Raw genomic sequence first — 26,768 nt, forward strand, 5'->3', positions numbered from 1 at the left:
AAAAACAAAGATATACGTACCAGAAGGCACTGGAACCTATTTTGTATTTATTTGCAAATTAAAAAAAAAAAAAATCCAAGTTAGAGAAAAAGAGTACCAATGTTTCTGCATGCTTTTATACACTAAAACTTCTCTTAAGCTTTTGTTTTGTTTTAAGTTGAAGATCAATGTTTTAACTTAGCGTTTCATTTTTCAAATCATATGCATGGATAATTCTTCAACAATAACCCTTGCAAAACTTTGTGTTCCAATTTTTCCCCTCCTTCCCCCACACCCTCCCCTAGGCAGCAAGTTATTAAACTAAGTTAACTAGTTCCTAACTAAGCTAAACTTTATTGATATAAAACTGGTCATTAATAGTTTATTAAACTATTATTAACTAATTTCCTCCCCAATTACTAATTACTTCTCCCTAAAGTAATGATCTATCAGTGAAAATTTTAGGTAGCCACAATATAATGACAGGAATATAGTGGGAAAGAGAAAAGGATACTTTACTATACTCAACACAGGACCACAACCTTTAAAACTGAAAGGGATCTTTATGGTAACCTAATTTGAGAGGGATCCAAAAGATGAAATGCTTTGGTCATCATGCAAGTAGTGACATAGCTGAGATTTTCAACATCCTGATTCCAAATACATAGTTCTTTCCATCATATATCTGCCAATATAGACCCAAAACCCAGAATGGTGTCATTGCCAAAATTATATACATCTAATCCTCCTCAAACTATCCCACACTAAGAAATGATTTCCTGCCCTAAGCCTTATTTGCAGTTATCTATCCAGGGTTATTACTTCCTCTGCAAATTAATGTTTTTAAAATCCATTCTAATAATATCTTTGATTGAGAACACGATTGAATGGGAACTGAGCTCTGGGTTAATCACTAGTAAAGCAATTATATTTTACATATTACAAATTTGGCTTCTGCCTAACTTTTTATGTAATGTATAATTCACTGTAGAGAACTTAATAAAATAATAGAAAAACTATGGGCTATATCAATATATTTTTTTAAAAAAGTAAAATAAAAACTATAGAAAACAATTACAAAAATCTTTTAAAATATGATCTATATGTGTATCAATAGTATCCTTGATGGAAATATGAAAAGAGAGCTAACAGGCTTTTATAAATGGTATTCTACAGGACATAAGCATAGCTTATATCAAGAAGACAAATGTTCCACAAAAGTAGTCATCATTGTGATGAAGATGTTTTATTTGAGATTTTAAAAGAAGCAGGAATCTCTAAATATGGTGAGTGAGGTACTCCTGGTGTTCCTGTCTGCAAGATACAGGACTTATATTGCATCAAGCTTTAGAATATTAGAATATCTCTTCAATGAGATGCATAATTACTTAAAACAATCCATATAGGAAACATAGTAAACATTTAAATGCTTGTTGAATTTAATCAAAAGGATATGAACTATCTAGAGTCCCATTTATGACAAATGGTTAGATAGGCACTATCAACTATATAATCATAAATTAATAGAAATATCTGAGATAGACACTGCAGATGGACTGTAAACAACTCAGATGGACAATGACTTGAGTCTAGAATGGAATAAAAGGAAGTAGACTGGATTATAATTGGTAAATTACAAGGTTCAATGATCATCAACTCTCCTATTTAGTATTTGTATGACCTTGAGAGCACCTTGTTGGGTCTCAGTTTTCTCACCTCTAAAATAAGGTGGCTGAATGTTAAGGTACCTTCTCTCTGATCCTAAATACTCATTGTTTAAACATAAAACTTCTCTCAGTTATACAATATCAGAATTTTTTAGTTGAGACAAGAAATGTATATGAGAGATGTGAAAGCAGACATAATAAGACTTGGCTACAGATTGGATAGATGGCATGGCATAAATATTAGAGAGAAATCATAGCAAATTTCAAGGTTTTGAGTCAAACTGGCTGGGAAGATAGTTATTACTAAGACTGACAGGACAAGAACAAAAGACATAGCAGGAAAATAAAACAAAGATAAAAAATAATAAATGGTTGAATTAATTAATGAGAATACCAAAAAGAGAGACTATAAAGTTAGAACAAGGGAAATGGCTTGAGAGAACAGGAAAGGATATAGGGAATAGATGGATGTATTGAGGAGAAGTGAGGCAGATATATAGATGAAAAAACAAGAGATTATGGAGAAGGAACTAGCAGCATTCAAAATCATGGAGGTGAAACAATTATGAGCTAATCTCTTAATCTCTCAACTTTTGCTTTCTCATCTGTAAAATAAGGGTTCTCATTTCTGCCTCAGAGAGGCAGAATTAGAACAATTTTCCTGAGCCACTCAACCAGGGTCTCATATCATCTTTGGAGTCAAAAAGACTGCAAACTAAAGAAAGGCCAAGGCTTCAGGGACCAGATTTAATTCCAGAAGATCTAGCACCTTTAACACTTAGTATAATGCAACACAAAGAAACAAATAGTATTGAGTATTTTTTTTTTCCATACTCAATCCCCAACTCTACTTCCAAGAACAAATACACACTCTATTTGTAACATGCACTCCTGGCAATAACAATTACTAGTCTGTCCTAGGCCCAACAGAGTACCTTTGACCACTGACCTTTGCAGTGTCAACTCTAACCGGCTCGCCTCCTCTGAGGCCTTCAAAGGTCTCTGGCCATGATTTCTTGAATCTATAGTTTAATAACCGGTAGCGCACTCAAGAACACCCACGTGTAATCTTAAAAGCCTTTATTATACCTACTCACATAATGCCCTGACTTACTTCCCTGACTTGTTGGTTTTAAAGACTTTGGTAATCTGGATCCAACCCACCTTTTCATTCTTATAATGCATACTTCTCCATCCATACACAGTCAGTCTATTGAGCAGCCAGATTGTCTACCTCACTGTTCCTCACTCAATACCCCATTTCCCATCTCTCTTTTTTTACCACTGGTTGACTCCACTGCCTGGAAAGTATTCAAACCTTTAGTTTGGGGATTCCTTTGTTTAAAAAAAAAAAAAAAAAAAACTGTTGAAGTATCAGCTTCTATATGGAACCTTTCCTAAAACCCCTAGTTATGATTATTTTTGTATATGCTGCCTCCTTTATGTAAGATCCTCTGGGACAGGAACTGGTTCATTTTTGTCTTTGTATTTGCAATATTTAGCAGAGTGCCTATAGCACATAGTAGATGTGTGTTGTCTGTTTCTGTCTCTCTGTCTGCCTGTCTGTCTCTCTATATATAAATATTTATATATGCTTATTCTCTTTCCTTCTATCCACCCCTTTCACAGAACAAGGATGATTTACAGATGATATCTGGGGGGAAAAATTTGGTTTTCCTGAATGACTCTGAGGCTACCTCTCTACTCAGTATATCATGCTGTTTCTTTTCTCAGACTGTTATGCTGCAAGATATAAAAGTTAACTTTTATTTATTTTATGCAAAGAAATAAATACATGATAAATATAATGGCTTTAAGAAATTTAATTATGGCAAATTGCTAGGTAAATAACAAAAATATCTCACTGATTATATTTAACTGGTATACTTTTTTTTGAACATCAAAATGTCTTTAAATCCTCTATAAAATATCTCACATTTGTAGAAATCTTATCACTGAAACCACAATAATATTTAATATATGCAAAGATTTAATTTTTAGATTCCTACTGACATGTAGAAAAGGAGATTTTATCTTTTGGTATATATGCTGATCACCTAGTTTTTAAAACAATACATTTTTTTTTTTAAACCAACACAATAGCTGTACTTGATATCTATTTTTGGAAGCTAAAATAAAACTTGGTAACATTCAGATTTTTAAAGAATCTTTATAGGCAATGGGAAAATAAAATTATTGCTTTTTGTAGATAATATAGTATAATATACTTATAGAAAACTCAGATTCAGTAAAACCATTGTTTGAAACAATCACTTCAGCCACACAGCAACATATAAAAGAAGTTATCTAAATTATCAGCATCACTATATAGTATCAACAAAACTCAGCAGGAAGAGCAAGACTGAGACATTTCATTCAAAATAATTGCAGGTTGAAAAAAATTGTGGGATTGTGCCTCACCAGGAAATATTGAGGAACTTTATTGCAGAATGCATTTATTAAGTGTTTTTTTGGAAATAAAAAGACCTAAATAATTGGAGAAATATCAACTGCTCATAGATGTATTTAGTCAAAAGTATTATATAAATTATTTATAGAGTGCTATACCAAAATACCAAAGATTATTTTGTAGCTAGAAAAAAAAAAAGAATAATGAAATTATGGAGCCACAAAAGAATAAGAATTTTAAGGTAATAATGAAAACAATTAACAAGGAGGGAACTCTAACAGTACTGGAGCTTTAATTGTACTATAAACTAGCAATTATATAAGTGATTTAGAACTAATTAAAAAATAAATTCACCTGTAGATCAGATTAAGTATACAATACACAGAAGCAAGTAATTTGGCAGAAAGTGGGTACAGATAAATATTGCATACCATATGCCAAAATAAACTCCAAATACATAACAAGGCTGAAACATAAATGGTGACATCCTGAGTGTATTATATAAGAGAAAGTAAGTTATTTTCTTTCAGATTTATGAAGAGGTGAAGGGTTTGTGATATACTTTCAAAAGATAAAGAGGATCACAGAAGATAAAATGGTCAATTTTGATTACATAAAATTGAAAATGCTCTGTAAAAACAAATCTAATGCAGTTAAAATTACAAAATTTGTTAACTGAGGAAAATAATCTTTGCAATAAGTTTCTCTAATAAAGGTTTCCTCATCTTAAGATATATAAATGATTTATTCAAATACATAAGACTACAAAGCACTTCCCAATAGATAAATGGTCAAAGAAAATAAACAGAAATAGATAATGTAATAAAAAGAAATCCAAGCTAACAGTAACCATATAAAAGTGCTTTAAATTATTTACAATTAAGAGAAATTCAAATTAAAACAACTCTGAGATTCCATTTAATAGCTACCAGATAGGCAAAGATGACAAAAAAGGAAAATGAAAACTAGTGGAAGGACTTTGGGAAAATGAGAACTAATGCACTGTTGGTAGAGTTGTGAATTTGCTCAGCCATTCTGAAAAGCAATTTGGAATCAAACCCAGAAAGCTGCTGAACTGTATACATCTTTTGACCCAACTATAACATTCATAAGCCCCCAAAATATCAAAGAAAAAGGAAAGGGCCTCATCTGAACACAAATATTTATAGTAGCTCTTTTTATGGATATGAATATAACAGAATATTATTGTGCCATAAGAAATGACAAAATGGATAGTTTCAGAGAAAACTTGGAAGATTTCTATAATCTCATATAAAATGAAGTGAGCAGATTTAGAAGTTCAATTTAAACAATGAAAACAACATTACAGAGAAAATAAACTTTAGAGAAGTTAAGAATTTTCATTAATGTATTGATAAATCAGAGGGCTGAAGAGAAATAGTGCCTCCCACCACCTGTCAGAGAGGTGACAGACTTGAAATAACACCTTATTTTTCATCACTTAAAAAAATCTGATTTGCACAAAGAACCATGCTATCAAAATATATTTGGCTTATTGGTTTATTTATCTCTCCACAGAAAAACAACTGGTAGAATCACTGAAGGAGTTTCCTTTATTTGTTTTTGATTAAATACTTCAAGTCTCATATGAAATGAGGGATTAAGTCACTTACAATATTGGTTCTCCAAAAGGGAAAGTACTATAGTAATACATTATTGAGGCAACTATGAATAGTCCAACTGCTCTAGCTGCTCTGGATAACAATTTGGAATGAATCAGGCAAGAAAATAAAAATGTCTAAAAATCATTCACATTCCACATCAAAAATTCCTACAAGTTTGGAAAAGAAATCAAAGAAAGGTATTTTTTGTACATGTATGTGGGTGCATGTGAATAGGTGTTTATGCATATTTACAGATACAATTATATTATTATATATACATTATATATATTCATAAAAACAAGTCTTGTTTCTATGCAAAAAAACTGGAGGAAAAAAGCTATTTTTTTCCTTTATCTGTTTAACTGGGGATAGCTGAAAACTTATGCATATGAATGCAATGGAATGCTATTATGTAGAAATGATATTTCTTCAGAGAATTCAGAGAAACATAGGAAGATCTTCATGAAATGATGTAGTGAAATAAGAAGGCAGGAAGCAAAAAAAAATACAAAAATGTAAATGAAATGGTCACTAAAAGGATGCTAAACTCTGAGCAACTGAAAAACCATTGAAGTTCCCTTCAAGTCCCATCAGTACAAAGTAAAGGACTACAAGGTCAGAATGACAAGGGTGAACCCTGAAACTGTCCCCCTTGATTTTGGGGGGGAAGCAATAGGGGTGAATTCTGAAACTCTCCTCTAACAGAGACCCATCCTTCAGGGCAGTTAAGTGCTTTCATTCTGTTGGAAATCTTGGTGGGACTAGCTGCACCCTCTATTATGTTGAAGATTAGCCCAGGACCACTCCCAAGTAGCTGGAACTTAGGTGGTCTCATTCAGTTGAAGATCTGGGCCTGATATTCCTATTGAGTGGCTTGAAACTCCAAGATAAGTACTCTCTTCAACTGGAAATCTAGGCCTGGGGGCATTGAATCTCATTCAATAGAAGCCCCAGCCTCAGATTTCTTATAAAAAGACAATTTTGAATTCCAAATCTCTGCAGAAGTCCAAAGCAGGATTATGCTTTGCCAAGAGACCTCTCTTCTTGGCACAGCTACCTGCCAGGACTCTTGCCCACTGTGAAGACATCCTCTTCTCAGTGATAACCTTTATTTCCTTGACAGGACCTCTTGCCACTAAGAAATCTGTCTTCTAGCAAAGCTGGCTTCTTAATGCCAATAAAAATCCCTTTTGGCATTCAGACTTTTCAGGTTCATGAATTTTTTCATGTTGGTCCTGTGCGCCGACCAGCGGGGATTCCCACCTCTATTCTTTACCACTAGACCTGCATGAAGAATACTATATAACCTACTAAATTTCTTTGGTACAAGGAATGGTCCAACATGGGAGAAGGAAATATCTCGAGGTATGATAGTAATTTTTAAAAGGGTATCAATAATTTTTTAAAAGGGTATGTTCTTACAGGTAGAATCCTAATGCTGTCAAGTACTAGAACTCCCAGAGAAATGTGGCTATAGAATTCTTGGGAATTCTCAGTTCTGACAGGGAATTGGAGGTGTCCAGTATCACTGGCAAGTAGTAACTTAATGAATAAGAGAGAAAAAAAGTTTCAGTAACGTCAAAAGAGCAATAAATATTCTTGGTATTGAAGACTAACTTCAGATGATTTTCCATGGCAAATACATTTCTGCCTTCTTTCTCTAATGAGAATGATAAAACTGGATGATCTATCATATAGATTTAAATATCTAGAGCAGAATTCTTTCAAAAGTTAGAATGTGAATTATCTGTTGAATAAATGAACAGGAAATAGTTTCCTTTATGAGAAGAAAGTCTAGTACAGAAGATAACAGTGAGTAGTTCTTTAGTGTGCTATTTGTAGAAAGGACTGCTTCCTTGCTCCTTTGTCCTTCAGTGAGTTGAGAACTGTAAATAATGCTTCATTTTATGAAGAGGGAAGAACACTGTACACTTCTGGACCTTTCTGGAAAGAGGTTCAGTGCATAATAAAATATACAGGAAGTTGTACATAGACATGCAGGACCTGATCTGGCTTAATTGCATATTTGTTTTAAAAAAAAAAAAAAAATTCTTCCTCTCCCCTGGCCTTCTTGCCTTTTTTCCCTCCTCTTAACTAGGATAAGAAAACAGATTTTTGTTGATAAATTGATTTTAAACAAAAAGAGCCTTTGTCCCATAGGGCCACTTTTCTCCACACTATAGTACTTTAGTGCATGTTACTGGGAAATGGAAAAGGAACTAGCAAAAGACTGCAAAATACATTTTGTATGAAATGAATCAGTGAGAACATGAGAAGGCCAATTTTCTGCTCCTTATCTTGTTTAGTAAATTCTTGGGTCCAAAATACAAAAGATTACAAAGGAAACCAAAGGTTAGTAAAACTTCTCTCATCAGTTTATGGATTTCTTAAAAATATATCAGAGTAGAGTTTACATTCTATTTTAAAAGTGTCACACACCAGTATTGAAATAAAAGTCCTATAAATCAAAATGAGTGAAAGTAGATATATATCAAGAAGCAAATATTTTTTAAATGAAACATACCAAAAAAATACCAAAAGGTATTTTATGATTGCAAATACAAACTTTAGATAAAATTTGAAAAGGTTTAGGTTTCTAAAAATTAAGAAAAAATTGTTTTTCTTTCTTTGATTCAAAACTCGATGTACTTACATTTTGTCTTGGCCAGCACCTACTCTTAGTGTCAATCGGGGAATAACTGGTGATGGGGCTGGAACAACTGGTTCTACTTTTATCTGTTCAAGAAAGCACATCAGAAAATTAAACATAGTTTTCAACAAAATATTCTAGTCCTCCCTTTCTATCCTACCTCTTAAGAACTAGATAAACACGTGCAAGATGCAACTATGACTAAATTGGGGGTAAGGGAAGAGAAACAGCATTTACATAGTACCTATTATGTGCCAGGGACTGGGCTAAGTGATTTACAAATTACTTTGTGATTTTATTTTATTATTACATATTATAAATATGACAATTTATATTAAAATAAATCAATTTAGGTTAATTTCTTGAATTTGAAAAGAACTGTCAAATAGTAAATGTTAAACTGTATCATATAAAAATAGGTAAGTAATAAAGTGGATAGAGCACTGGGTCTGAAATCAGAAAGATACAAGTTCAAATTTTGCCTCCAATACTTATTAACCTTGTAACTGAGCAAATCATGCCTCAATTTCCTCAAATGCAAAATGGAGATAAAAATAGCACTTAACCTCTCTAGGTTATTCTGAGTTTCAAAAGAGATAATAAAGTACTTAGCATCATCCATAGTTCCTGGAATATAGGAAGCAATAAATAACATTTAACAAATACCTGTTTCATGTCTTCTTACCTTTCTTATCTAAATCTAATGAAGATTATTCATTCATCTAGAGAGATTTTTGTTTTTTTAAAATAGGACTTATTCTTTCAGTTTAAACCTGGGCTGCATTTTGCTCTGGAATGCTTGAAATAAATTTCAATAAAACTTGACATCTTTCTAGCTTGGGTAGGCAATAATTATATTGATTAACAACAGTTAGGTGTTTGTTGACGGTTACTCAGCCTCCCAACTTTCTTTTTTAACATTTCAGTGCTCAGAATAGCTTCTGTCAGGCAATGCCCATAGTTCACTAGAGAGAAATGTGTAAACATGCATATTTTATATGTCTGGGATATAATGAGATAAATTTCCAATGTAATGTCTGTGCTGTATTAAGAATGGGGGTAGGAGAGATAATGGAATGTCTGAGAAATGAAACAGATTTTTCACAATTCTAGTATCATTGGAGAATAAATAAATTACTGATAAGGGGGTAAAAATTTTAAGATTACATTTTCTGCTGATCAAACATATCTGTAGTAATGTATATAGCTCAGGGCACCTCACTTTAAGGACAATGGGAAGCCAAAACACATCTAAAAGCATGACTAGGATGAACAGAAGGATTTGAGATCATGCTATCTGATGATGTGATGAAACTTTGAGAAGACTCAGGGACTCAGAGGGTGATATGTTGTTACTTGTTCTCAAGTACTTGCAAAGCTCTCTGAAAACAGGAAAGGTACTACTGTTCTGTTTGGCTCCAATCAGTAAGTAGCCCTACAAACACTGGGTAGAGGTTGTCTAGAAGAAAATCTCAGCTAAATCAAAGGAAAAACTCTTGATAAGTAGAGTTTTCCAAAAGTAGAATGGGCTGCCTCTGAAGAAGTAGATAGCTTCTGACTAGAGATATTCAAGCAAAGACTAAATGATTATTTGTTAAGCTTGTTGTACTAGAGATTACTGTTCAGGTATACACTGACCTAGGTAAGTCTCCAAAGGTCCTTTCTGACTTAGAAATTTTGGGAAATGTGTAAAATAAGGTAAATGTGTAGTAGTAGGCAGCATTGAAATAAATGTCCAGCACATATGGTAAAATTCATCTGAATAATCTTTTTTTTTTTCTAAAGCAAGTGGTGATACAGATTATATGTGACTGGGAAATAATAATTAGTGTTTGGCAATAGAGTAAAAGCTTCATACATAGTTCCATTTTATATTGTTGCTTGACACAATGGGGTACTCAAGAGACTCCAAAGTAAAGAATACAGTTTGTCAGCCTGGGCAGTCATGGAGTTCATCTTCCAAATACGGAATGTTAAAAGTCAGATACTTATTATTGATACACACTTGATCCCATTCTTCCCACAACTACAAAATAATTTTCCTCAGGAAGAGATTTAACCACTTCACTCTCACACTCAAAAAACAACAATGGTTCCCTAGTTCTCTAGGTTAAAATACAAAATTCTCAGGCTGTAATCTGACAACTTTCAAAATCCAGCTCCAATCTACACTTCCAGTAAAATTTCTGGAATATGAAACACTTGAGCTCAAATATGGTCTCAGACACTTACTCTCAGAGCTAATCACTTAATTTGTTTGTCTTAGTTTTCTCAATTGTAAAACAGGAATAATAATAGCCCCTATCTTAAAGGGTTGTTGTGAACACCAAACAGGATTATATTTGTATAGCACTTAGCTGAAGGCCTGGTATACTGAAGACACTTAAAAAATGTTTATTCTTTCCTCATCCTGCTTCTTTCTTTCTCATTAGTTTCCTTCATAAACTTTATATTATAGTAAAATTAAACTATCAGCTATTTTTCAGGCTTATTAGTCTAATTCCTGCACAGATGCATTTGTACAAACTATTCCCAATATTTAGAATATCTCCTTCCTAGCGAAAGAACTCTGGGAAATGAGTGTGAACCATTATATAGCATTTCCAATACCTCTGTTTTTGTCCACCTGCATTTTTGATTTACTTCACAGGTTAATTGTACATTATTGCAAAGTCTGATTCTTCTTGTATAGCAAAATAACTGTATGGATATGTATACATATATTGTATTTAATATATACTTTAACATGTTTAACATGTATTGGTCTACCTGACATCTGGGGGAGGGGGTGAAGGGGAAATTTTTTTTTATTATAGCTTTTTATTTACAAGATATATGCATGGGTAATTTTTCAGCATTGACAATTGCAAAACCTTTTGTTCCAGTTTTTAAGGAGGAGATTCCCTTCCTCCTCCTCTCCATCTCCCCAAAGATTCAACTAAAAATGTAATGGAAATAATGAATTGCTTCAAGAAAGTAGAATATATTAACTCCACAAAAATTGATATCCATTCTATATGTGTTACTTAGCAGAATGATTTAGAAAATCAAATCCCATTCAAAATTACTATTGAATTCATAAAATATCTGGGAGTCCACTTACCAAAACATACATAATAACTGTAAAACCACAGCTATGGAGCAGTATTTATAACAATAAAGGAAGACTAAAAATTGGAAATAAATTAGTTACTTATGGTTAGGCTGCTAGCGTAACAAAATCACAATACTACCTAATTTATAGATTCATTGTCATATCAATCATACAACCAAAGAATTACTTTATAAAACTAATAAAATTCACACAATGGCATAAAACATCAAAGACATAAAGACAAATCATGAATAATATAAGAAGGAAGAGTTGACTAGTATTATTGGAGCTCAAAATATACAATAAAACAGTAGTTATTAAAATAATTTAGTACTCTTTTAAAAAACAGACAAGTTGATTAATGGTATACATTAATTGGTATATATGACCCAGAAAGCTGTGAACAAAGTAGAAGAATGATGGATAAAGCCAACAAAAAACTACTGAGTTGAGGACTCAGTATTTCACAAAAACTGTTAGAAAAAAAATGGAAGATGTCTCAAAGAAATTAGGCTTACATAAATACTTCATACCATATGCCGCAACAACTCAAGATGGACATATGCTCTAGATACAAAAAGTCATATTAAACAGAAATTAGAAAAAGGAAAGAAAGAGAAGTTTCCCAACTATAAAGACAGAAAGGGTTCTTGGCCAAACAACAGATAAAAAGGAGATAAAATGGGCAACTCCGAATACATAAAAACTGAAAAGATTCAGAACAAAGGCAATGTAGTTTGAATAAAAGAAGGAAAAAGTGAACTTGGAGAAAATATTTGCAGTGAATTTCACTGATAAAAATTTGAAATATTTTTTTAAAAAGAAAAGAGAAAAGGATATTTTTTACTACTGTGAACAAGGGAAGAGTTTTTTGATTAAAAAGGGAATAAACAAACCATCAAAGGTGATAAAATTGGTCATTTTGATTATATAAAATTAAAAAGGCTCTGCACAAAGGCAATTCAATTAGAAAAAGAAGAGGGAAAAGTGAATTGTGAAAAATGTTTTAATGAATTTCATTGATATCAAAGTCTGAAATTGAAACTACATAGACAATTGATTCATTAAGAATTGTATCTAAAGAATAGAAATAAAAAATACTGAAAAGAAAGCCAAGTTATGATCAATTATAATTTTAAAAAATGATCCAGATCACTTATAAGAGAAATGAAAATTAAGACTGAGGTTATTCCTCACATTTACCAGATTTTCAAAGATAACAAATAAGAAAAATGACAATTATTTTTCCCTGATATTTACTTTTCTTTTGCATTTAATAGTTGTTTATTTTTTCCCAATTTCATGTATAGTTTTCAACTTTTATGTTTGTAAGATTTTAAGTTCCAATTTTTTTCCCTCTCTCCTTTGCCCTTTTCCCAAGACAGCAAGAATCTGATATAGATTATACATGTACAATCATGTCAAACATATTTCCACATTAGTCATATTGTGAAAGAAGAATGAGAGCAAAAGGGAAAAAACACAAAAAACAAAAACAAAAAAGAAAATCCCATGCTTCTATCCACATTCATATTGGATAACTCTTTCTCTGGATAAAAGAGTTATCCATCATGAGTATTTTCCATCATGTGTCTTTTGGAAATGTATTAAGTCATTGTTATTACTGAGAAGACTTAAATCTATGATAGCAGATCATCACACACTATTGCTGTTACTGTGTATAATGCTCTTCTGATTCTGCACATTTTACCTAGTTTCAGTTTATACAAGTCTTTTCAGGTTTTCCTGAAATCTGCCTCATTATCATTTCTTATAAGAACAACAGTATTCCCACTTCAACAAAAATACTATATGAGGATGTATTCTGATGGAAGTGCATATCTTCAACAAAGAGAAGATTTAATTCAGTTCCAATTGATCAATGATGGACAGAATCAGTTACCCCAAGAGAAGGAACCCTGGGAAATGAGTGTAAACTGTTTGCATTTTTGTTTTTCTTCCCAAGTTATTTTTACCTTCTGAATCCAATTCTTCCTGTGCAATAAGAAATTCGTTTCTGCACACATATATTGTATCTAGGATATACTATTACATATTTAACATGTATGGGACTGCCTGCCATCTAGGGGAAGGGATGGAGGGAAAGAGGGGAAAATTCAGAACAGAAGTGAGTGCAAGGGATAATGTTGTAAAAAATTACCCATGCATATGTACTTTTAAAAAAAATTATAATTATAAAATTAATTTAAAAATAAAGTAAATAATATTAAAAAGAAAATAAAAAGCTTCAATAAAAATAAATACAAGTCAAAAAAAAAAAAAAAAGAACAACAGTATTCCATTATATTCACATATCACAACTTGTTTAGTCATTCCTCAATTGATCCACATCTCCTCAATTTCCAATTTTTTGCCACTACAAAAAGAACCTTCGCTTTAAACATTTTTATATATGTGGGTCCTTTTCCCTTTTTAATGATTTATTTGGGACAGAAACCTAATAGTGATATTGCTGGATCACAGCTTTGTAGCCCTTCAGGACTATTCTAAATTGAACTCCAAAATGGTTGCAATTCTAATTTTACCATCAACCTCCACCAGTAATGCTAATTTTACCACATCTTCTCCAACATTTATTATGGAAAATGACAATTATTAGAAGAGCTATGGTAGGACAGGCACATTAATGCACTGCTATAGGAGTTGTGATCTAGAAAGCAAATTGGAAATGTACACCCAAAGTTACTATATTGTGTATTTTTCTTTGACCTAGCAATACTACCAGTAGGCATATACTCCAAAACTGATAAAAGAAGGAAAGGACCCATATGTATAAAAATATATACAGTGGCACTCATAGTAGTATAGATTAAAAAAAAAAAAAAAAAAGCACCCATTAATTGGGAAATGGCTGAATAAATTATGTTACATGAATGTAATGGAATATCATATTCCATTAATTAGAAATGATTAAACAGAGAGTTTCAGAAAAGCCTTATATGGGAGCCAGCTAAGTTGGCAGAGAAAAATCAATAACTCTCCTGAATAGAAAGGTATCTGTGTGTTGTGTTCCTCAAAGTAGAATATAAATTGTTTGAGAACAAAAACTGTTTCTCTGTCTCCCCCACACCTAGCACAGTGCCTTAAACATAGAAAATATTTTATTACTTGAAGTTTAAGTACTGACTAACAATACAGCAACATGATTTGGGGCTTTACTATAATTCTAAACTTAAATATCTTTTTTGTACAATTTAATATTTTTTATTATGAACTAGAAAATAGTAATACTAATAAAAAATTTAAACATTTCCATTTACAGGGGGGAAAAAAGCATGCCTCAATCTGTATTCAGACAGCATTTTTCATCATACATCCTTCAGAGTAATCTTGAATCATTGTATTGCTGTGAATAGCAAAATCATTTACAACTAAATCATCCCACAACATTGCTATTACTTTGCACATAGTACATTTCACTTTGCTTGAGTTTATGGAGGACTTTCCAGGTTTTTCTGAGAGCACCCATCTCATCATTTCTTATATAACAATAATATTCTATCATAACACATAACACAACTTTTTCAGTCAGCCCTCAATTGATGGGCATCCCCTCAGTTCTTTGCCCTGAGAAGAGAGCTGTTAAAAACATTTTCATTTAAGTCCTTTTCCCTCCCCCCCTCCACCCTTCCATCTTTTAGATTCATCCCTAGTAGTGACAGTTTGGTCAAAGGATATACATGATTTTATAGCCCTATGGGCACAGCTCATATCTTTTGATCATTTATCAATTGAAATATGGCTTATATTTTTATAAATTTGACTCAGTTTTCTATACATTTGAGAAATGAGGCCTTCATCAGAGAAATTTGCTTCAAAATTCTTTTCACAATTACCTATTGCTAACTATATTTCCCCCATCTATTCTATTCTCCTTCCATCCTGATTCTCCTCAAAAGTGTTTTGCTTCTGACTACCCTCTTTGCTCATATCTTCTCTCTTCTATCACCCTTTCCTCTTCTGCTAGAAGAAATGAAGAGCAGGATGCTCTCAGAAAAACCTGGAAAGACTTATATGAACTGATACAAAATATAATGAACAGAACTAGGGGATCATTGTATACAAGTAATAGCAAAATTACATGATAACCAACTGTAAATGACTTAGCTATTCTCAGAAATACAGTGATCCTACTTTCCTGCAGGATAAGACAGATTTCTATACTTATACTGAAGTGTATTTATTATTTCATCTTTGAGACAATTCTAATGAAAGGTCATTTACTTCCCTTTCTCTCTACAGTCATCTTTTATGGATGATAATTTATGTCATCCCTTTCTTTCAGTACATTCCTCTCTCACCCCTTAATTTTATTTTTTAAAAGATATTATCCCTTCATATTCAACTCATACCTGTGCCCTCTGTTTACATATACACTCCTTTTAGCTTTTCTAATGAGAAAGTTCTTATGAGTTACTAGTATCATCCTCCCATGTAAGAATATAAACAGATAAACCTTATGATATTCCTTTCCTTATTACTTCCTTATGTTTCTCCTGCATCCTATATTTAAAGAATCAAATTTTCTATTCAGCACTGGTCTTTTCATCATGAATGCTTGAAAGTCTTCTATTTCACTGAATATTATTCACCTTTTCCTCTGAAGGATTATATTTTGTTTTGCTGGGTAGGTGATTCCTGGTTGTAATCCTGGCCCCAATGCTCACTGCAATATTATATTCCCGAGTCCTCCAATCTTTTAATGTAGAAGCTGCTAAATCTTGTGTTATCCTGACTGTGGTTCCATTATACTTGAATTGTTTATTTCTGTATGTTTGAAACATTTTCTCTTAGGTTTCATCTTAGAATCCCTTTCAGGAGGTGATTGCTGGATTCTTTCAAATTCTATTTTAATCGTTTGATTCTAAACTATCAGGACAATTCAGAAATTAACTTTCAAGAATCAGTGGCTAAAGACATTGTGCTGATTATTATTTTTTTAAATAGGCTCTCTTTGAAGGTCACTTTACAAAGGTATTATGTCTGAAGCTGGTTACTACTCTGTGTGTGTGTATACACATGTCCACAGTAATGAATCCCTTCACTAGAAATAGTGATTATATGAATCAATCTCTCCACCTTTGGAAAATATAAGAACTAATTATAAGCATGCACATATAAATAATGTAAACCCTATTGCTTGCTAGACTTTGTTTCCTGTCTAAATTTGAAACTGTTTTTCAATTTTTTTTTTGGGGGGGGGGGCAAATAAGACCTGGCATAAAGGATAGCCCTTTCCCCAAAATATTACTTCTATCAATTCCTACTCAAACTAGAATTGAGACATCATTAAAAGTTAATACATTATTATGTATTTTACTTTCCTAAAAGCCTCCCATTTATAAACATATTAATGGTTAAGATAGAAGTATTCCAATTCTCCCTACTCCCCCTTTGAGTAGTCAACTTAGTGTTCTCTCTTTCCTTCTAAAAAATCCTTTTGATTTAATTATCTTCTTAGTATATAAGATAAAAATCCTGGCCATCAGAAAAGAAAAGAATTTTTATAAAACTATTTCTATACTTTTCACAAATAAAGATATCAAAGCTGGACATCTTTATGTAATAGCTTGCATTTCCTATTCTTTAAATCTTATGGCTTTTTGTTTTAATATTTTTTGCTATCTCACAGAATCGATTTTCCAAATTTTTCTTCTGCAACTCTCATTTTTTTTTCGGTTCTTTTTTCTAGCATTCTCATTTCATTTTAAAATCATTTTTAAGTCTCAAAATAAACCCCAAAACCCAAACTCATTTCTTCTAGGAATTCTTCTTGAACTTGTGACCAAAGTGCATTCTTCTTTGAGGCTTTTCTCCTGTATGTATGTCTTAGACAATCTCTATCACTAAAATAACGCTTTTTTGTTTTTGTATTCTTTCAGATTTACTTTAAACTTCAAACTTTATATTAGGGACAGGTTCCGTGCTCTTTTAGAGGAAATGCCCAAGCTCTGCTTAGTTTTGTTTTGCATCCTTTTGGGTCCTGCTCTTACTTCCTTTGGATATTGAGTGTTGTGTTATTCTAGGACCTTTGGAACATCTCGGGCTAGGAATCTGCATTGCTTTCAGAGCATCCAAAGTAGCCTGTCTGATCCTGGGTGAAATGTGATCACTGACCTCAGGATCTGAGCTCTGAAAATTCCTGACCTCAGTTGTGATCTGAGCTTTCCTTTAAAGAAGCTTCAATAAAGTGCTGCCAAACAATGGCACAACCAGCCAGTTGGAAAGTTCTGCAGGTTCTGAGTGACAGGAATTCAGCCTTCTCTTAGATCTGAGTTTTCAGCCATGGTTACTCCCACTAAAGGCTTTATATAAGCTAGGGTCTGGAGCCCAGACTCTTACTTCTGCTCTGGGAATCTGAGCTACATAGCTATTAATGTCTTTTGTTCCTGATCCTCCCTTGTATATAGCTTCAGGCCTAGGTCCACTGGTGACCATCATTTGGGATTAGATAGTCTAGCTATCTGCCCTCCTGACAATGAAATTCAAACTAATATTATAATTGCTATTACATAGGATGTGACAAACTACTGCCCTACAGATCCACTAAGAATTCCTAGGATTTAAAACTAAAGGCTACTCAGAAAGAAGTTCCCTTCCTTAGCAATCACTATCTTCTGTTATAAACATTATACAGCCTTGCTTATGCTTTGTCCTATTCTACTCTACCTTCCCCCTGTATTTAAATTTGTATATTCATATTGTTTCCTTAGAAAAGAGTTTAGGTTCTTTGAAGGCAAGGACTATTTCAATAGTCCTCCAATAGTAAGCACAAAGTAGGTGTTTAATAAATGCTAAAAGAATGAATTTCCCATCCTCCTACTTTATTATATTCTTCCTCTTTCTCTTTAGAATTAATTTGCCTAATCTCCCCTTTCCTCCAATAATTCTCTGACCTATATTTTACTCCAGTTTATCCTTTCCAGTCTAATACAACTTCCTCAAGGCTGGGGGAATGGGAGAGGAGCATTTTATTTTTCGCTTACATTCCCAGAACCTAGTAGATACTTGAATGGAACTGAAGGGCCTAGGTGACTAACGGGACACATGTGAGGGCTAGGAGTAAACTAGCAACCTCATCAGAGACAGAGGCATCAAAAAGAAGCACCGGTTTATGGGAAAAAATGGTCAGTCAGCTTCATGCATGTTCTGGGGGAGGCACCAGGGAATACCTATGTGAAATGTTCAACAGGCTATTAGAAATTCTAGAGAGGTCAGAGTTTTAATTCAAATAAAGATAAAGTAGATGAGACATGTAAAGAAAAACCAGAATGGCAAGAAGAATGTTGAAAGCCTATGCACATTAAACAGATTGGGGGGGGGGGAGGGGAACTAGCAAAGGGATAGAAATTAATTATTTTGAAACTGCTAATAATACATAATTGTTAGGATGTGGCTTGTCAATTTACAAATAAATATTGACATGTTTATGCAGTATTTACCCTAATAGCAATTAAAATGTCATCTCTTAGAAATATAATTTCTCTCTTACATGTACCTTATTATTTCTGAGATAATCTAACAAAATCTAAAATGTTAAATTAAACACCCAATAATAAATAACACTCATGAATAGACTGTATCCTTTGCAGACACATGAAGAAATATTTACCAGGAAATTGTGCTTGTAGGGGTTAAAATAAAAGAGCAGAACTCTGAAGTAATACTGAGAATTGGGGCCAGCAGAAGAGCATTTACAGTGGATTACTAAGCTTCCCAAATCACCAAAGAGGTAAAGTCCAGCAATATAAGACTCCTTTGTAGCTAACTAAAAATACATTGTCAGTGGATTTGTCCAGTTTTATGTATAAGCAATACTTCTTTCACCTGAACTAATACTAGTAGTCATATAAGCCCCTTATTGCCATGTGCTGCATTTTTTTTGCTAATCTTCAAGGATTTAGCTTCTTTTCCACATACCTCAGGGCACCAACTGATAAAGCTCTAACTCTCCATTTTTCCAGGACACCAGCAGTGCGGCCTTGCAAAAAATGAAAATCGCTCAGGAGATTTAAGGGGGAAATTTATTTTTAAAATCCTGACTTGCAGCAAAGAGGTGGATTTAAAAAAAGCTTATCTATCAGGAATCAGTTTAAATTTTAATTCTATCTGGGAACTCTTTCATGCATTCTAGCTTTAAAGTTTATCTTTTGACAGGGACTTTTTGCCAAGGTAATGGGCAGCTTTGTCAATATAATCTGTCTATGTTTTTTTTTTTTAATGTTAAATTCCTTTCCTTACAAATAAATAAACATACATACACATACACACACACATATAAACATAAATAGGAGAGAGGGAGCAACAAATACTTGATAGATCTAATTTCTTTGTATGCAAATATATCCAAAAAGATAATTAACAAAAAAATTAATAATTTGTTATTTTGAATTGTAAATATGAGCAAGTAATTATTCTATTGCTGTTCATCAGGTATCATAGTAAGTAGACTTTATTTTCAAATAGAAATATTTTCTGATCACAAAATATTTCAAATAAGAAAAAAAGTCAACTGTATCATTACACTGTAATGGCATGTTTCTTAGTCAATACAGGTATGAGACTAGCTTCTATTGTATCCGGCAAGTAATTCTTACACTGGAGTATAAACTCCTAGAAAACAAGTTTTTTTTATAAAGAAGGCAAAATAAAAGTTTGAGATGACTCCTTGTTTTTAAGACTTGAGAAGATGCCCTCCCCCAAGAAATTATAAACACAGAGGGAAACCCTACCTCCCAACCCCCAACAAATCTATTCTAAAAAGAGAAGAAGCCAAAATGTACAACATAGAGAGTGAAATGTTATCAGGAATATCTTGTTGTTCTTTTTTTGGTTATTCTGAATCCCTTTATTTCACCAACTGATTACTATTCAAGGGAAAGCTAGATGTAAGGCAGTTAACAGTCCAAATTCAACCTTAGAAAGATTTTACAACCAGGGGCAAATCAACTGAGTACTGAAAAATTTTCCCGATCTGGCTTCTGAAGACCTTACAAATAACAAAACCATATCTCTGAGACATTCACATAGTTGACAGCAAATCAAAGTGACTGATTTTTATGGGGCTGGGGGAGGAGAGAGAGTTTATTTAATGATCAATATAAATTTACTTTTGTTATTGGAAAATAAATGACTACTCTCACAATATCTGTGACTATAACCTCATTCCCCCAATATGTAAGCTCCTTGTATCAGGTCTCACTTTTATATTCTTAGCACAATGACACATCATAGAATAAGAGCTTATTCATTCATTCATATAAAATTAAAATATCAATAGCTATGATTAAAATTTAGGAATTTTTCCAGATATTTACACATTAAAAAAAAATACAGAGAAAAGAACCAAAAAAAAGGCCAGAAGGAAACACAAGCATGCAGGACAACTTTAAAAGTGACATGTTGAATTTATTATATGCTTAAAAGGCAAAGCAAATTGTACATGTTAGAGATTCATGTTTCATATACAACTCTCTTTTTTCTGTTATACTTTTGTTTATGAAACTATTCATTTTATTTTGCTTCGAGTTCAAAATTTAAAAAAAAAAATCAATCCACAAACCCCAGTATTATAGTTCGCTGCTATTTTTTTCCTAGTCTACTTCTCTATGTCTTTGTTTAGGCCACTCCACCAAGTTTGAACTTATTCCTTCTCTCTTTACTCTCAACTCTGTATGTTTATATTCTTCTCTTCCTTCAAGGCTGAACTTGAACATCTATAGTTTTAAATAAATTAGGTTAGTACTAAAAGAAATGTTAATCTCTAGAAAAGGAAGAATACTCACAAAAATGGGGAAATGGTCTTCATTATACTCACTTTATACCTATATATGAAAGAGGTCAAAATTCATGTGTGTGGACCAGTTAGCTTTTATTGTATTTTATGACCAGCATCTGGGCCTCTGACTTTAGCTAGTTGTACTGCAAAAACACATTTTTGTCCATCAATGCACTACCTATCAGGTATTCTCAAAAGAGATCAAAGGAAAAGGATATAGATCCTTTTGTGCAAGAATGCTAATTTTTGTGGTGGCAAAGAAGTGGAAACTAAAGGGATACTTATAAATTGGGGAATGGATGAATAAGAGCCTAAGATTGTGATGGAATATTATTGTACTTTAAGAAATGACAGAGAGGATGGTTTCAGAAAAACTTGCAAAGATGGATATGAAATGATCCAATGTGCAGAATAACAATGTACACAGTAACAGCAATACTATAGAGAGAGTCAAATGTGAAAGACTTAGCTGCTCTGATCAATAAAATGGTCTATGGCAATTTCCAAGGATTCCTGATTAAAAATGCTATCCATCTTCAAAAAGACAACTGATGGACTCTAATACAGAATGAAATACATTTTTCTCTTTTTATTATTCTTTCTTTTATCCCACAACATGGCTAATGTGGAATGTTTTGTGTGACTTCATACATATCGTGGGTATCATATTTTTGTACTTTCTTAATGAGTTGGGAAGGAATAAAAGGAAGGAATTTGTAATGGAAAAGAAAAAAATAAAAATGTTATTGGTCATAAGAATTTCTTGAGTTTATATTGATGGAACAACATGTATATTTCATCATTATCTAAGAACAGCTCAAAGAATATGCTCTATTAACAAAGGGATAGTCATTGTCCTTATAGATGAAAAACAACTTTACTGTCATTGATAAATTTAATTAGAGCTGATAAAGCTGATCTTAAAGACCAAGAAGGTCTTGGATAAACAGTTTTATAAGCCAGTTTTTGAAAAATGCTTTCTTGATGACTCAAGTCAATGTTTGAATGATTATGTGCTCCTATGAGTAGATCAGATGGTGATACCTTTACTCCCATGACAACCGATGGAGACGACCATTCTTTCATTTATACAAAGTACCTTAGTGATGACTTTATAAGACTCTCTGAAAACCACCTTCCCATGTTTGTGGCTCTACATCTCTTGATCATGTATCACTATTTAGTAAAATTTGAATAGGTACCCTCAGATATTTATATTTACTAATTAACAAAACATATAAGCTACTTTGTTAGTAATTGTGTACACCATAAAATATGCACCCCAATATATGCATATTTACTTATTAACAAAATATACATATACTATTTTGTTAACAATCATATACGTTATAAAAAAAGAAATTAAAGAACAAAATGTAGATAAAATAATATTTGTTCCTAGAGTCATTTGGAGGCTACTGGAGTTGAGCTGGGTAGTAAAAAGTTATATTTGCATTTCAGAAATATCAACTTGGCAGCTATATAAAAACAGGTTAGAGTGGGAACAGAGGACTGAGGCAGGAACACCAGTCAGGATGCTATTTTAATCATCTAAGAAAGAGAAGTTGAGAATGATTGTTCTATAAGTGAAGAGAATGCAACAGGAAGGAGATATGCTAATGGAGTAGAAACAAGGAGACTTGGAAACAATCATTTATGTAGAATGAAGAATGAGGAGTTGAGTCAAGCATGACAATGAGATGGGAAAACTGGGTGACCGAAAAAAGATAATGATTTCTTCAGTAGAAATATGGAAGTTCAGATGAAAGGTAGGTTTGAGGGGAAAAAGAATGTAATGAAAACTGCAGTGTAGGAAACAACTCATCCATGCCAGCTCACCTTAACTAAAACTCACTTTCCTCCATAAAACAAAGAAAGGATTGATTCTTACAAACAAATGCTCTGAACAATAAGACCCATCTCTGCACTGATAAAGTAAGCAGAGATTTCCCCTATGTAATTATTTCAATGCCTGTTCGGTTAGATTATATATGTCCCTCTATGTTACACAAAGTGAGAAGCCAAATAGAATCAAATGGCCAAAGGTAAGAGGCGACAGAATGTAACTGTAAAGTGATCCATAAAACATATGATGCAGTAGAATTGGAGAATTAGATTACATGAGCTACTGTGGGGAGAGGGTTGAATATGACCCATCTTCCCACCCTCCAAATTATTGATCAAAAACCTTTCACTTTGGAAAACAGTGCTCTACACCCAACTCAGGTGAGAAGTACAACTCTTCCCCCATTTCCTGTACACTTAGACTTTTTCTTAAATGACATTTACCATAGTACTTTAAGGAACAAAAATTTGGTTGGTATGTATATCCTTTCTGATAACGTAAATCTTAATCCCTTTATAACTTATGATCACAGGTTCCTGGAATCATCAGTTTAAAATTGAAAAGGATTTGAGAGGTTATCAGTCTAACAGTCCCTATCCCCATCACCAACTTTACATATGAGGTAAGGCCCAAAAAACTGAAGTCATCTGTCATTATCACCTAGCTAGCCAGACCTCTGTGCAATGTGTCCTGAGAGTCTCTAGTTCTATGAACTTCCCATCTTAGACAACATATATAAAGACTTTCCAGCCTCTTCAGCACTTTTCAAAAGTGCTCATAGCCCAGCCTAACTTATACACCATGATGAGGCATTTAAGTAGATCTAGTGGCAAATAGGATAGGAGGATAAACAAGGTTGTAAAGGTAAGAACAGTGACTTGCCCAGGGTCACACAGCCAGGAAGTGTTAAGTGTCTGAGACCACATTTGAACTCAGATCCTCCTGACTTCGGGACTGATGCTCTATCCACTGTACCACCTAGCTTACTCCCTATCTGCAGTTTTAAATAGACTTTTGTCTAAATAATTTATAATTTATAAGATGATAAAAATGGCTTACCTTTTCATGTTTGTGTTTTTCCTTTTCCTTTTCTTTTTTCTCCTTTTCTTTTTTCTCTTTTTCCTTCTCCTTCTTCTCCTTTTCCTTCTCTTTCTCTTTCTCCTTCTTTTTCTTCTTCTCCTTTTTGTCTTTCTTCTTATCTTTCTCTTTAGGCTTCTCTTTTTCCTCAAACAACTTTTCAGGAAGAATTGGGGACAAGGAAGGCAACATCGATGGTAGCCTCATTGCTGCTGCAGGACTGAACATGGGCAAAGCCATTTCTTTAGGAGGTAATACAAGTGGAGTTGATGGAGCTTTTATCTTATCTTCCTTTCCTTTTTCTTTCACTTTTTCTTTCTCCTTCTTCTCTTTCTCCTTTTTGCCTTTCTCTTTTTCTTTCTTCTTATCTTTGTGCTTCTCTTTTTCCCTCTTCATGATGCCATCCTTTAACCTTACTTTTGCATCAACATCATCAAAGTCTTTTATTTTGAATTTGTAGGGATCTGAGTCTTCATCTTTAATAAGGTCCTTCCAAGGAAATTTTGTTTCCCGATTGACTTCTTTCTCTTTCTCCTTGATTTTTTCTTTCTCTTTGCTTTTTTCTCTGAATTTTTCTTTCTCTTTCTCTTTTTCCTTATCTCTTTCCTTCTGTTTGTCTTTTTTTCTCATTTTTGTCCTAAGTTCCTTTTTCAATTTCTTTTTCACTTCTACTGAAGCTAGTTTTGTTTTTTCTTCATATACTTTGAGAAGAGGTTCTGGGGTGGGGGGAGAAGCAGATGGAGAAGAGAAATAAGGAAAATTGGTGGGGACATTCGACGGAGTTCCCATGTTTGCTTTTCGAATAACCTCATCAATGGAATCATCCATTGTCCATGAAATATCTGAGCTTGAAGTTCCTCCTGAAGGAGGGATAGGTGTGGATCCGGCCTTATTGAAACTGTTGGAAGATACTGAGGGTTTGGGAGTGGTAGTCTCTGAAACAGAAATCCTCTTAGGACTAGTAAAAATTTCTCCTTCTGATTCTGAGCCTGAGGAAAATTCGAAGGGATCTGGTTCACGTTCAGCACAAGCTCGCGCAATCACAGCATCAATTGAATCATCAATAGTTTTATCAATTACAACAACCTTTTTAGATTGATTCTCACTGTTCAGTTTCCCAGAATCAGGTGGTGTTTGAATTTGTTTTATTTGGATATTCTCTTTACCAATTTTGTCACTTAATGCAGCCAAAGGAGTTCTGTTTGGTGTTTCAGGTTTGACTGGTGCTTGAGAAGTATGAATTAGAGCTTTGGGACTCTTGGGACTCTTGGGACTCTTAGCACGTCCAGGTGATTTTTTCTCTTTGGATACAGGTTTTGGTGAGCGAATAGGACTTCCAACCATTGCTGGTGATTGAGAGGTTTTAGGTGATTTTGTCTTTTGTCCAGGAGAGCTAGTTTTGGCCTTTGTTTTGGGTGTTAATGGTTTTGTTTCTAATGTTTTTGGAGTTGGCATCTGTGATTTTGCAACTGGAGCCAACATTGGTGGTTCTGGTGAAGGAGGGGCTAAATCTGCACTGTCCTGTACATGAACTGGAGAAAGCATTGGCGGAACCTTTTGAGTATTTATTGAACTAAGTGGTTCTCGTGGTTCCAACACTATATCCAAGGTGTCTCCTTTAGTACTTGCTAGCCGAGGTCGTTTCATGGCAGGCATTTCTTCAGCTTCAGGACTATCCAAAGGTCTCTTGCTCAAGAAATTCTCATCATTAATGGTCTCATCCTCCTCCATCTCTCCTTCTTCTTCCAAAGGAACCTGCATAGCTTCTGCTGATGTGCCTCCATCAGTAGGCACCTGCTCCTCTTCTTCCTCTGTTATAAAGCAGAAAAACAGAAATTGCTTTTGGAATTTGCCTAATGCATAATAACAGTGCCTCAAAGTTATATAACTTTTATATATTAATAGACATATTGCTTATATAACAGGTAAAGCACTATGGTAGAATTCAAAAGCAGACCTGAGAGAGAGAAAAATAGGGAAAATATAAGGAACAATATAAAAATAATCAAATTCTATCATCAACTAATAGTAATAGCATTATTACTGGATGTCTTAGAACCTGTTACAAAGCTAGCTGCAAAATTCCTTATAAATGTGTGTCAAAATAAAAACCTCAGGTTTTAGGATAACTACAAAAATGCATAGAAATAAGGTAGAATTTTTAAAAAACTTGAATTGATATAGTAAGTAAAAGTAGTAGAAGTAATCCTAATAATTGTTTATTTAAAATGTTTTCCTTTGCACATCTTTATGTATAATAATTATTAGGTGATACTTAACTATAGGAAAAGGACATATAATATTACAAATTCTGTTTTTACCTTTCCCATAAATGTAGCATCCATTACTTTTAATCTAGTACTTTTCAAAATCACAGAAATTTATTATAAAAGTTAGATCATAAATTTATCACATTCAGATGAGATTCTCCAAAAAGCTGAAAATGTGAATAGACTTTAGGAGGTCTTATATAAAAAACAAAAACAGAAACAAAACCCAAGTTTTATTTTTACTAACCCCTAACTGAAATTTAGCATTTCCTTCAATTATGAATGTGGGCAATAAATATTAGTTTGAGAAGGGTCCTTAGATTTTAAGAAATTGTCACACAAAAAATTAAG

General features: G+C 33.2%; 1 protein-coding gene across 1 annotated transcript in view; it reads right to left on the reverse strand.

Moving 5' to 3' along the window:
- The window catches only part of TAF3 (TATA-box binding protein associated factor 3), a 218,507-nt gene that overhangs the window by 44,849 nt on the left and 146,890 nt on the right, over nt 1–26,768 (reverse strand). The window contains exons 3-4 of the mRNA XM_074268711.1: nt 24,130–25,958; nt 8,335–8,417 (exon numbers count right to left, since the gene is read on the reverse strand). Coding sequence (XP_074124812.1) covers nt 8,335–8,417; nt 24,130–25,958 — 1,912 coding nt within the window. The remainder of the gene's footprint in view (nt 1–8,334; nt 8,418–24,129; nt 25,959–26,768) is intronic.

The sequence above is a fragment of the Sminthopsis crassicaudata genome, chromosome 5 (genome assembly GCF_048593235.1).
Source record: "Sminthopsis crassicaudata isolate SCR6 chromosome 5, ASM4859323v1, whole genome shotgun sequence".
Taxonomy (NCBI): Eukaryota; Metazoa; Chordata; class Mammalia; order Dasyuromorphia; family Dasyuridae; genus Sminthopsis; species Sminthopsis crassicaudata.